Source organism: Myotis nattereri (assembly GCF_964212035.1).
Source record: "Myotis nattereri genome assembly, chromosome: 14".
NCBI lineage: Eukaryota > Metazoa > Chordata > Mammalia > Chiroptera > Vespertilionidae > Myotis > Myotis nattereri.
In genome coordinates, this window is record NC_138089.1 from 56,319,376 (window position 1) to 56,332,157 (window position 12,782).

General features: G+C 61.9%; 1 protein-coding gene and 1 long non-coding RNA gene across 4 annotated transcripts in view; one reads left to right on the top strand and one right to left on the bottom strand.

Moving 5' to 3' along the window:
* The window catches only part of CCDC13 (coiled-coil domain containing 13), a 31,180-nt gene that overhangs the window by 14,310 nt on the left and 4,088 nt on the right, over nucleotides 1-12,782 (bottom strand). For all 3 annotated transcript variants that reach the window (XM_081105605.1, XM_081105604.1, XM_081105603.1), the window contains exons 4-9: nucleotides 10,782-10,924; nucleotides 9,156-9,245; nucleotides 5,409-5,525; nucleotides 4,130-4,234; nucleotides 1,917-2,078; nucleotides 1,036-1,212 (exon numbers count right to left, since the gene is read on the bottom strand). In XM_081105605.1, the coding sequence (XP_080961731.1) occupies nucleotides 1,036-1,212; nucleotides 1,917-2,078; nucleotides 4,130-4,234; nucleotides 5,409-5,525; nucleotides 9,156-9,245; nucleotides 10,782-10,924 (794 nt within the window). The remainder of the gene's footprint in view (nucleotides 1-1,035; nucleotides 1,213-1,916; nucleotides 2,079-4,129; nucleotides 4,235-5,408; nucleotides 5,526-9,155; nucleotides 9,246-10,781; nucleotides 10,925-12,782) is intronic.
* Nucleotides 177-3,951, top strand: LOC308529495. Its single transcript, XR_013996775.1, has 6 exons — nucleotides 177-402; nucleotides 835-921; nucleotides 1,084-1,429; nucleotides 1,947-2,046; nucleotides 2,557-2,776; nucleotides 3,177-3,951. It is a non-coding gene; the product is annotated as an uncharacterized lncRNA (long non-coding RNA).

A 12,782-nucleotide genomic window follows, 5' to 3' on the forward strand; every position in this document is an offset into this window, starting at 1 on the left:
CTGAGGTGGAAGTGTCCTGCCTATGGGCCAGGAAGGACCGTGTTGGTGACGCGGAACAGGAGGGGGCTGCTGTCCTCACCTCACCGTGGAGGGAGATGGGGCTCGGGGAGCCCAGGGGCATTGCTGGTGAATGGCAGGGCTGGGCTGGGTTGCAGCTCTCATCATGCCACCTTCAGTGACAAAGGATGGTGGCACACTGGGCCCTCAGAGGACACCCAGCCCCACACCTTATTTCAAAACAGGGAGCTGAGGCTCAGAGCGGGAAGGCAACTGGCCTAGGATCATACAGTGACGTGTCAACAGAGACAGGCCCGGATCTCAGGTCTTCTGTGGCCCTCCATCCCCCACCCCGAAGTGATCACGGAATGGGGGCGGTGCCTACGTCTGCATCTGTTCCCCCAGGTACCCCGGTCAGCCAGGCATGACCACCGAGGACAAAAGTTGGAATTCAGAGTCAAAACTCCGGGGTGCCGCAGGCCCCAGAAAGAACAGGCCAGGCTGGGGTCAGAACCGCAGAGCGGAGCTGCTCATCAAGGAAAGCTTCGCAGGCAGATAAACTCGGTTGTATGGCCTTGGGCGACTCATCTGGCCAGCTGGAGTCTTAGTTTCCCCGTCTGTGAGACCGGGTTGTAATACAGACCCTCGGGGTTATCTCGGGGACTAACCATTGCAAACTGCTCCCCAAGGGCCCAGGGGGAGGGGCTCCGCGTTGCCACACAGACAAGAATCTGTGCTGGCCCCTCAGTTGTCCCTCCCATGCCCTGATGAAAAATAGCCCAAGTGTCATCCTATTCCTCCGCCCTCACCCATTTCTTTCTCCTTTGGGGTCCGCAGGCCTGGTGGCTTGTGCCTGACATCTGTCTCATACACCATGACCTCTAGACGCCCTTGGGCCGCTTCTGAGCTGCTCCTGCCCCTGGGGTGAGCATCTGGAAGCCATGGGCTGCGGGGTCATGCAGGTGGCACTTGGGGTCCAGTGAGGGCTCTCAGGGGCTGGGCTGGGGCCGGATCGCAGGCTTCTGGGAGGGGCCGTACCATGAGGGCATCGATGAGCTCGTCGTCATGCCGGCCCTTCTCCACTAGGGTCCCCGTTTGACTCCTGAGGGTCTTCACTTCGCTCGCCAGCACCTTGTTCCGGGACCTCACGCCCTCAAACTTCTTCTTCAGCTCTTCGAGCTCTCTCTGGAGGGCGTCCCGCTCAGCAGCCAGTTTCTGGAACCAGAAAGTGCAATCCTGGGCAGGGCGGAGCGGGCACCCCAGCACATCGGGTGCCTTGCTCACTGGGAGGCGATGCCCGAATGGGAAGGGGACTTGTCCAAGGTCATAGAGCAAGTCAGTGGAGCAGGGGCCCCGACTCCAGCCCTGGCCCAAGCACAGGGCAGACGGCACCAGAGGATGCCAGCACTCCTTCCCCGGCTCCAGCTCACAGGTGCCCAGGAGCTGCCCCCGCTCGGCCAGAGTCAGGCTAAGAGGAAACACATGGCCACTTCTGGCTCTGTCCTCCAGGGGTGGTCCTCCCCCCACTGCAGCCCCTTCCCCCTGCTGGGATGAGAGGAGAGCTGTGCTTCCATGATGCAGGCCCCGGGGGTGATACCAGGCCGCCCACCTGCCCCAGCGCTGCTCCTTTAAGGCCATCTGGGCCCTGCACACCTCTGGGGCCGGGACACTTCCCCTCTCCTTTTACAATGGAAGTTTCAGATCCAACCTCCCAATCGGCCAGGATGGGGCCACCCAAGGCCATGAAATGGGCTCGGCCTGAGGACCCAGTCAGGCGGCTCCAGCTGATCTCAGGATGTGAGGAACATACACAGCATGACCCCAACCCCTGGGTCTCCTGCCTCTAAGGGCTGCCTCTGAGTCCTTGCAGGGGCGTCATGATCCCCGGGCCCCACCGCCCTCCCCGGGGCGTGCATTACCTCCCAGCCTTCCTGCTTTTCCCTTTCCAGGTTGCGGATCCTCAGCAGGTTTTTCTCCTGTGCCGTCAGCTTCCTCGGGTCGGGACAGACGGACAGCTCGTCACTGGCTGCTCCCACAGACTGGCTCTGGGTCTGTCCCAGCTGCTTCTCAAGCTCTCGAACCTGAGGGGGGTGGGGGGTTAAGACTCGCTGTTCCATGGCCGGTCTGCTGTCAGACTCGACTGCTCGGAGGGCCACCCTGAGGGGTGACGGGGGACCCCACCAGGCAGAGGACACCACAGTTCCAGATGGACGTGGAAGCCCCAGAGGAGGGGGGGCTGGGGAGGGGAGGGATCTGAGGTGGCACCTTGAGCAAAACAAGAGAAGACACTAGAGAGGGTCAGCTTGGAAATGGGAAGCATCAAAGTCAATGAGAAAGATGCCCCGTCTCCGAGGGCCTTGAGGCCGAGAAGCAGATGTGTAGCCCCGGGAACCTGGGAGGGAGAGGACAGCGGACCTCAGTTAGAAGAACTCTGACAGGCTGGCCACCCAAGACCTGCGTGGTGTGCTCCTCGGGCGGCCCGGGGTCCTGGCCACGTGCAAGAGACGCTGCAGAGGGGGGGCAGGGACGGGAGCCTCACTGAACTTCTCTGAATCTCAGGTCTCTCGTCTGTGACATGGCCCTACGGGTATACCCTGAGCTTGTCTGAGCCCGGGAACCCCCAAGATGCTCCTTGGAATGACAAATCCTGGGGCCCACTCCAGACCAACAAGCCGGAGCGCCAGGGGCAGGGCCTGTGGGACCTGCGTGGAAAACAAGTGCTTTGGGAAACCCGACAGTGGCCCAGGGGCAGCCCTCGGCACGGGCCCAGCTCTGCCAGGCAAGTGGCAGGCGGGGGGCTTATCACCCTGGGGTCGGAGTGGGTAATTCCCAGGGTCCTTCTAACCCTGGTTCCCATGTCGACATAAATGACATAAATGACATAAATGATGGAACGAAGTTGGGTAAACCGGAGCAGGTGAGGGCGGGCTGGGGGGGGGGGGCAGCAAAATTCACCAGATTCACTGGCAAAGGGTAGCAGTGAGGCCGTGAAAGCGCATGTCAATGCCCTCGTGTGGCGTGGTGCGGTGATTCCATGGAGCATTAAGGAACGCAGGACTGCTTTTAAAAGTTTATTTACGCAGCTTAACAACAACAGTGATGAACAACAACTTTACAAATGTTATTTCACAGAGCCCCCTACCACCCATGAGAAAAGGACCGTCGCCTCCATTTTACAGGTGGGGAGACTGAGGCACGGAGAAGTGACTTGCCCGAGGTCACAGAACTTGTGGACCAGCGGCTCCGGCCACACTCAGACCCGAGTCTCCTGAACCCCCAGGCCCCACACTGGTCACTAGTAATAGTTTCCTGAGGGCCGTTCCCTCCTCGGGCTGGTTTCAAGGGTCCCACAGGAGCCCCCGAGGGTAAAAGCCACCCAGGAGCTGTGACCACGAAGTCCCTGGGATGAGGGCAAAGTGCTCGGCAGCTGTGGTAGTTTTACACCGACTGGTGTTTCTTGGTTTGAGGGCAAAAAAGAGGAAATTAAGCACAGCTAACCTCGGTCCAGCGCTTCCTCGGGCCTGGCGCTGTGCTGAACATGTTACACACCCCGGCTCCTTCGGTCCTCCCAACGGCCCTGTTGGGGAGGCCCTAGCAGAGTCCAGTGTTTGCAGATGAGGAAACTGAGCACAGAGAGGGGGAGGAACTTGCCCGAGGCCACACAGCTGGTGAGGGGAGAGCTGGGATTTGATCCAAGCAGTCGGACTTCCCCTGCTCTGAGCCTCGAGGGAGGCCCCGAACGTTTAGAACAGAAAGAGGGAGGCCAGGCTAAGTTTTTACTGGGTACTAAGACTTTCAGAAGTCTACGAGCATCTGGACAAAACTGGGAAAAGCCTACAAGTGCGCCAGTGACGCAAGTTTACACGAACTGGGGGGAAACATGCCTGGAGTCGAATAAATCAGAGGCTTTGGCTCTGTGAAGCGCCAGTGCCTGCCACATGGTAACGGTTACATAAATGCTTGTTCACTAAATGACAAATTAAAATCAGGCTGGTTGGGGAGAACGGGAAACGACGACCCTGCAGGGGGCCTTTTGGGGGCCCTGTGTCTCTGATGTGGGTCCGTGGGGGTCTTTCGGGGGGCATTTCAAGCCCTCTGTCCAGGGCCCGGAGAAGTCTGATGACTCACTCACCTTGCTCTGCAAAACGAGAATCTGTTGAGCCCGACCTCTCCAGGTCCCTGGCGAGGACAGAAGCTGCTGGATGCTCACATCTTCCCCAACCTCGCTGGCCAGCACCTGGAAAGGGCGCGGCCTTCAGTGTGGCCGGGAGAGAGGGCCCCGCGTGTTCGGAGGCAGAGCGGGTGCGTGGGGCTCCCAGCAGGCCCGGCCTCTGCCCGCACAGCCTTCCTCCACCCCAGAGGCCAGCTGACCACCTTCCAAGAGCAGCTCTCCCCGGGAAGGCAGCAGGCCCCCGTCCCCAGCATTTCTTGGCGATGGATGCTTAGAGCAGGCAAGGAACTGCTGACAACACCCAGGTGGGGCCCCTCGCTCATGACATATTCTGGGATGAGTGAACCACAGAATTCACCAAAACCTGCTTCCTCAGTTTGTTCACCCGTCACCTAGCGCTGAGCTCATTCTGGATGGCCACAGGAAGTGCAGGGCCACGGGGCCACGCCCTCTGTGAAAGCCACTGACACCGGGCCACGTCTGAGGGCAGCGAGGCAGAGGGGCTTATGGATGTCAATCGGGGACGTTTGGCTCCAGAAGGCCCAACGCTGCGGCTGCTGACGGGAGGCGTTCAGGCCTGAGCTGGACACAGCACGCTCGGCCTGCGCCCGGGCCCTCTGAAGGCCGTCACGGAAACCTGATCGGGCACACCGCGTCCCCGGCGCTTGTTTCTACAATAGAACACTGTTTTGGAAATCTGAGTCGTTCCAGCAGGACAGACAAATGCCAGAGAATTCACTGTGTAAATAAAAATAAATAATGGAGCCGCTGGGCCTGCCTCCCAAGCCTGAGCGTTTGCCTTTGAAGGGGGGCCCGGAATACACAAACAACCGATTCATTTTCTAATATTGCGGACGGCAGAGGGCACGAGGCAGGTCTTGGCTTCCAAGTCCAAGGGGGCTTAGGGAGGAGAGGCCCAGGATCCACTGGGGCGCACAGGGCACAAGGCAGGTTTTAGGGGCTCTCCCTGGGAGGACAGCACTGTCCTCCTCGCTCCGGGGCTGGGAGGGCTCCATGCGGGCGTGCGTGCAGGGCTCCCCGGGCAGCCAGCAACCCCCCTCGCCAAATGGTTCTGTTTCCAGGGCTGGTGGAAGGAAGTTACTGGATCTGAGCCTGACCCAGAGCGAGCAGCATGGTGCCCACGGGGCCAAGCCCCCGCTCATCCTGAATGGAACCCATTGTCCCCGTCATGCCCCTTCCCGATGCCAGCCCCGGCCAAGAAGGCCTGAGCCTGAGGTACCTTCTGGGCCATCCGGAGCTCCTGCTTCAGAGACTGGACCTGGTTGCGGAGGTCACTCGTCTTCAGGTTTGCGGTCGCCAGCCTGTCCTGCAAGGCCTTCAGCTCCGGGGTCTCCGGCTGGTGGGAGAGACAGGATGGAGAGCCTGAGCCGTGGTAATAGCCAGAGCCCCCGTGATCCGAGCACGTGCCGGGGGCCCTGCCGAGTGCTCAGCGAGGAGCCTCTCATTTCATCCTCACCAGCCCCTGTGAGGAAGGTTCTGCTGTCAGCCCCTTAGAGCTGCACAGTGGAGGCTGGTGGGGGGTAAGGCCCCTGGCTTGGGCACCTGGTTGGGAGAGAGGGAGGTGGATGTGAGTCCTGTCAGCCCAACTCGGGGATGAGCCTTTTGTTCTGAGGGTTGCATGTGCGTGCACACGCGCACACACACACAGACAGACACACACACAGAGAGACACACACAGAGACACACAGACACACACAGACACACACACAGACACACACAGACACACACATACAGACACAGACACACAGACACACACACAGACACAGACACATACACAGACACACACACAGACACAGACACACACACAGACACACACAGACACACACACAGACACACACACATACAGACACACACACACACGGTGACCACAGAGGGGGAGCCACACTTCCAGGCTGTGCACTCTCTCTGCTGTGCTCAGAGACCAGCCTCACAGCTCACCCATCTTCACTCGGAACAGAGGGGGAATCGGTTCCTTTGCAGGAGGGCCACTGCCACTGAAACGTGGGGCCTCCCTCTCCTGGAACCCCCAGCCGGGCCTGGGTCCCTTTCCTGGGACTGAGCTCGCCGAACAGAAATAAGGACCCCGTTTAATCCCCAAACGCTCCATTCCCGTGGCTTGAAGAGCTGTGGCAGCCATGGAAACTCTGCCTCCTGGAACTCTCAGCAACGTTTTTTGGGTTTTTTTTTAAATAATGTTTGATTTCAACTATTAAATGTAAAATTTTCTCCCATGTGCTGCCCACTTCTCTGTCTTCAGTAGAAGTTCCCGAGACTCACAGAAGTTCGGCGTGAAAGGTACTCCCAGTTCAGCCCATGCACACCCCTACCCTAGGTGATGGAGAAAGGTCCAGAGAGGGGAAGTAACTTGCTATGGGGTACACAGCGGGTTGGGGGTGCCAGAGGTGGGATCAGAAGCCTGCTCCTCCCCCTGCACCAGCTGATGCCCAGGCACCGTGACAGCAGGAGTGCTGGCGGTGGGCTGGGCGTCCCACCAGCCATGGCACCGACCGCCTGCTCCTGTCCCAACAGGCCAGGGGGCCGCACTTCTGGGAAGCAGGACGGGGACTGCAGTGGCTTTCTGAGCCTCCCTTAGCGGACACAACAAAATCTCCAGTGTCAACGCCCACGGGAAAGGCTGATCCGAGCAGCCTGGGTCTGGGGAGCGCCGTGGGCCCCCAAAGGCTCTGGGTAGCCCAGCGGGGAAGCCCGGCCGCACCAGGTTTCCTCATGATGGGGTGGGTGTAAAACACTACTCCCGGTCCTGCTCCCACAGCGCCACCACGAGGCCAAACAGAGCGACCGACGCGAACAGTTCTGCAAGCTGGGAACTTACACAAAACCCAAGGGCATCCTTTCTTTAAATGTTTTTTTACGTGTCCTTCTCCCCCCGCCCCCCGCCCCCTGGCTGGCTGCCATCCCTCCTCATGGCTGTTGGGCACTGTCTTCTCCCAGCTACTCGGTGGCTTTGACTCTGCCTTGGAGTGGGATGCAACACCCCCTGCCGGTCAGATCTCTGGCGCCAGGAGCCCCACGGGCCCTGCTGGTGGGTGAGTTGCTCAGAGCACCTGCACCTTGAACCCAGGCCATGACGTCTCTCCAGCCCGTTTCCTCATCTGTAAGATGGGGGGGGGGGGGGTGTCACCAGCCTCTGGGCTGGCGAAGTGATGATAGGATCACACAGGTAAAGGGCACTGCCTGGGGCAGATTCTGCCAGAGGGCGATGCTGGGGGCCCTAGCCCGAGTGGGCCGGGCAGCTGGTAAAGGGGCTGAGGGCCAGGCGGTGCTCCGGTAGGGGCCCACGTGCACGTGCCCGGCAGCTGGGCCAACCCCACCTCCTGCCGTTTCGAAGCTGTGTCCGCCCGGAGTGAAACTCCACAGGCTCTGGGGGATGTGGGCAGGGCTGTTTCCTTGGAGGGGATAAGTAAAGCCCAGCCCCCGGGGAGCCGGCAGCACCAACTACGCTCTCACCACCGCCTCCTGCAGCCCCAGAGGAGGGAGGGCCGCCCGCTCCACTCTGAACAGTCTACTGGGGGTGGGGGGGCATTGCCTTGGTTCTCTCTCTGGTCAGAAGATGCCCAGGAAAACCACAGGGCACTGATGAATTGAGACGGGCAGCCCATCACCTGCTCCTCCATCAGAAACCGTCCAGGCTCCCTGCAGCCACCCCAGCTACCATTCGAGGCCCCCTCCATGGGCACCTCTCCCCAGCTGCCATTCGAGGCCCCCTTCATGGGGACCGCCCCCCCCCCCCCAGAGCCTCCTTTGGCTCACATTTCCTTTTCCCCCTCAGGGGCCCTGGGCTGCAGGCCAAGGTGATCCAGCTGACAGACACCAGCTAGCAAACATGATAGAATACCAATGCTTCCCGGCCTCTGAGCCTGTTGGAGGCCCCGCCCCCACCCCCTTCTCCAGCAGGGCCCCCCTCAGGAACCCTCCTTCATGCCACCTCCCAGCCGCCTCAGACGAGGGGTGAGGGGCACCCTCCCTCTGTGCCCTCAGAGCCCAGCCCTCTAGAAGGCCCTGCCCCCTCCTTCCCTCGACATGGCCACTCATCTGCCCTCTTGGGCTCTCCGGATTTTTTATTTTCTGGGTCGCAGGGCTCAGAAGACCCTGTCAGTCTCCACAAGTGCCTGGGCCAGCGCTGCCCCCTCCAGGAGCTCTGGCCGGGGGCACGGAGGCGCTCAGCGCTCTGGGTCAACCGGGGCCGCTGAGCACGTCCCTCGGAACCAGGAAAGGCCCTGGACCCTCAGCCCAGCCCCTGCCAAGGGCCAGCCCTCCTCGCGCCCCCAGCAGCCAGGCAGGTTCACACAGACTGGCCCTCAGGAGGCACATCCACCCTGGACCCCCAGGGCCCGGCGCTGCCCGCAGAGGACTGAGCTCTCCCCAGGACAGGCGTGAAGCCACTCGTTCCTGAGTGGTGGAGAGCTGGGGCGGAGGGGCTGGGGCAGGAGCTCTGAGCTGGGCGTCCTGAGGCTGGGACCCGGGTCACCAGCTGGCTGCTTCCCAGGGGAATGCCCGGGGAGGTCTCTGGGATGCTCTCGAGACTCCGGTCAAGGAAAGAATTCTCAGAAAATAAACCGCCCCCTCCAAGCAGGGCTCCATGGGCAGTGGTGAGCCCCCTGTTCCCGGGGGTGACGCAGAGGTGGGATGTCACCCCAGTGAGGATGCTGTACAGGGTGCTGGGCTGAGAGTGGGCGGCTGGTGGGACTGGGACCAGGCCCTCCCCTCTGGTCCTGAAATCCTAGGCTTCTAGGTCCTCGAGCCCCCCCTCCCGAGCCCCTCTCTGCGTTAGGCCCCCCTGGCCTCCACTGGGGCATCCCTGGGGGGGTTGTGGCCCCCCAATGGCTGCTGTGCGGATGCTGCGATGGTGGCACCGCTCCCCAGGGGGGTGGAGGTGGACCTGGGGCAGAGGCACCCGCCCTCCCGTGGCTGCCCGCTGCCTCCCAGCACAGAGGAAAGCGCATACCAAGGCTCCGTCTCCCGGCTGGGCCCTCGGCGGCTTAGCTCCCCCGTCGGTGGCCCCCTTGGCCGGCAGCCTGGCCAGGGCCGTCTGCAGCTGGAAAAGCAAGCGCCACACTTAATCTTTCATTCTGCTCAGCGACTGCGGCGCCGAGTGAAGCAGCCCAGGCCGCCCTCGGGTGCGTGGCTGCTGACCTCCGACCTCCGTGGTGGCCTTTGGGCGCACCTGGGGGTCTTTGGTGGGGAACGCTCATCCAGCACATGCCCTGGGAGAGGGTCCCATGGACAGAGCAGTAGCCCTGGAAGTCACTGACAACAAGAACGACGCTGCAGCCAGGGTCGGTGCCTGGGAGCCCTAACAGCCGTCTGGGACGGGTAAGGGAAGACAGACTTCATGGTTCAGACGAGGAGACCCTGAGGACCTGCTACCTGGGCCCATGGCCGAGACCATCACCACATACAGACAGGCCACCAGCCCGTCATTGGCTCCCCCACTGCTCCTCACACAAAGCCCACGCCCTGCCTAACAAGCTGGGCATGGTCCACCCCCACCGCTCTCACCTCATCCTCTTCCCCTCCCGCCACACGGGCCTCCTCCCAGACCACCTTCCGCACTCAGGGCCCTGCACCTGCGGGCACCTGGCATGGGGGCCCCTCCCCACCTCTCCCAGCTCATCCTCCAGGGACCCACCGGGCACGCTCCCTCCTCTAAGAGGCCCTGGGTGCTGGTCTATCTCCCAGGAGGGCAAGAACCAGGCCTACTTTATCCCTACAGTCTCCCCGGGGCCTGGCACAGAGCCCGAGATGGGTCTCAGAACTGTGTTATGGAAGAAAGAAGCCCCAGGTCCGTGCCAGGCACAGTGACGGGGAGGATGCTGTGGAGCCACAGAACTGGACTTGAAATCGGGCACCACTGCGTGCTGTGCGGCTCCAGGAAGCTGCTTAGCCTCTTCCAGCCTCGGCTCCTGCCGTGTGAGCAGAGGCTGGTGGGTGCTCCCTGGCACATGGATTCCATCCCGGCTCCTACGGGAGCGTGGACTGCCTGGGCTGTGCCCTACCTGCTGGAGGGCTCTGGGATGAGCTGCAGGAGTGGGGGGCGAGGGGGCAGCAGAAAGAGGAAGGGGGCAGAAGTGAGACCAATTGGTAGCACGCTCCTGGCTTGAACTTCCAATTCGCCAGGATCCCCGTTAACGCATCTAACAAACGTGCATCCAGTGCTCACTCCATGCTGGGTCCTGCTCTAAGCGCTTTGCAACGTGAAGTCATTCATTCCTCAGGAAACCGTGGGGGGAGCCCTGTTCCTACCGCCACGTGACAGACGGGAGCGGGGGGGGGGGGGGGACCACCTCGCTCAGTGTCACAAAGCGCGTCAGCAACAGAGCTGAGGTTCCCACCCAGGCAGCCAGGCTCCAGGCCGCGTCCTGACCTCTGTGCTGCCTCTCCGTGACCCCTGTCCCCTTGCTTCCCGACCCGCTCCCCCTCTCAGGATGCGACAGACTGGGGAGCTCACTGCTACCACGGACCCACCAGCCCTTCAGAAGGAGCCACAGCCCCCAAGTGCGGCTCCCTCTGTGGAGGGGTGGCCCGGGGCGCTGGGGCCCCGGCGGAGACGGGGATGAGCAGGGCCCCTCACTTCCTGCTCCAGCTCCCGGACGCGATTGCTCAGCTGCTTCACTCTGGTCTTCGCGCCCTCGGACTCCGCCATCAGCACCCGGTTCCGCTTGGACAGCTCGACGATCTTGCTGGCGATGGCATCCCCAGCCACACCGGCTGACCCTCGGGGGGAAGGAAGAGAGGGTGGGGTGAGTGAAAGACACGGGCCCACACAGCACACACACGCCCCGCTGCCCACCAGCCGCCAGGGCTTTGATAGAGGCTCGGAGAGTCCCCGCACACCTGGGCGCCGGAACCGACCCCAGCAGGCACTGCAGCCGCACGGAGGCTCGGCGCGCCCTAGGAGAATGACCGACCGGGAAGCGGAGTGTTAATCCTCCGGGAGAGGGGGTGATCGTGCCGGTCCTCCACGCCCTCCTCCGTGACAGGCTCACACACCCACACCTCCTGCCCGGGACTCGGCTGTGCCCCCCAGTGCTGACGCTGGGGTGGCAAGGACTGGCTTTGGCCGATGGGAGGCTAGCAGACAAGGTGGAGGTGGAGGCTGAGAAGCTCTCGTGCAGGTAAACTCGCCCTTGTCGCTTGGGCCACCCCCTCAGGAGCAGCACACCCAGGCCAGCTGGCTGGTCCCAGGAGGACGAAGAGAGACGCACAGAACAAAGCTGACCCACCCCAGCCCGGCCTGGACCGGCTGACCCCCAGCCTAACCCCAGAGGTCGGAGCTAAATCAACGCTTACTGCTGAGCGCTGCTGAGGTGACGTGGTTGTTCCTTACACAGGATTTGGTGGTAACACCTAATAATACAGATGCACGTGCTCATTCAGTCAAAACTTAGTTTCGCCAAGTGTCGAACACTCGTGGCGTTAGGGACTCAATGGTGAATGAAAAAGATTTTTATAGATAATAAAAAACCAGCATAAATATGCACTCCAATACCCAGAGGAATGAGTGCTACTGACGCTGGGCAAGGGGGTGAGTGAAGGGGTGATGCTGCTCTAGGGCGGTCGGGAAAGGCCTCTCTGAGGAGGCAACGTGTGGACAGAGACCTGGATGGATGAAGTGGGAGACCGGTCAGGCAGAAGGGTGTTCTCGGCGGAGGAACTAGCAGGTGCAAAGGTCCGGAGGCAGGAAAGTGCGTGGAGTGTCTGAGGAAGCAGCCGGGAGGCCGTGGGCAAGGGCAGGAGGCTGCAGAAGGGGTGGCTGGAGGGATGCCACGGAGGAGGCCGCATGGTGCGGGGCCTAGCGAGGGCAGGCGGTGGAGCCACCGCTGCTCGACAGCCTTGCGCCAGGGCAGGCTGCCCGGCACGTCTGAGCCCCGAGCCAGGACGAGTGTTTCTGCCTGGTCTCCGGTGCTCTGTTTTAGACAGAAACGGCCGGAGCACGCAGGGAGGCGCAGTAGAACCCCAGGGGCCATCAGGATGCCAAAACCCCTGGCTGTTGCATTTAGAACTGGTCCTCTGGGTGTCCCCACCCTCGAAGGCATTTAAGATCAAAGGCCGGGAGGGACGCTCTGGCAGGTGTCCGGCGAGGCCCGCTGCTCTCTGCCATTCCGGCCTTTGTGGTTTACTGGTCAGCCACCTGGGGATGGCTCATCAGGCACACATGGAGCAGGGGCCAAGGTCTAGCTCATAACCACAGAGCCAACGTCCAGCCCACACCCACAGGGCTAAGGTCAATCTTATGTACACCCACAAAGCCACGGTCCCCACCAGACCCATGGGGCAAGGTCTCCACCAACACAGCCAAGGTCCGGTCCAGCCTGGACCTGCAGGGCCCCCGTCCATTCTAGGCCGTGCTGGGTCCTAGGAAATCCCGGGGAACAGCTGGCTTCCCCGGCTCGCCCACCTCTCTGGAGCAGCAGTGTGAGTTGAGTAAATGCCTGCTACCGCTGGGGCGTTTCCATGTCAAAGATTCAACGTCGGGGCCAGAGCACCCACAGGAAATGGGCCCTGCTGGCCCAGGGAATACACAGCGAGCGAGCACCATGCAGAACCCTCGCCCAGGAGTCCCGGCTGAGCC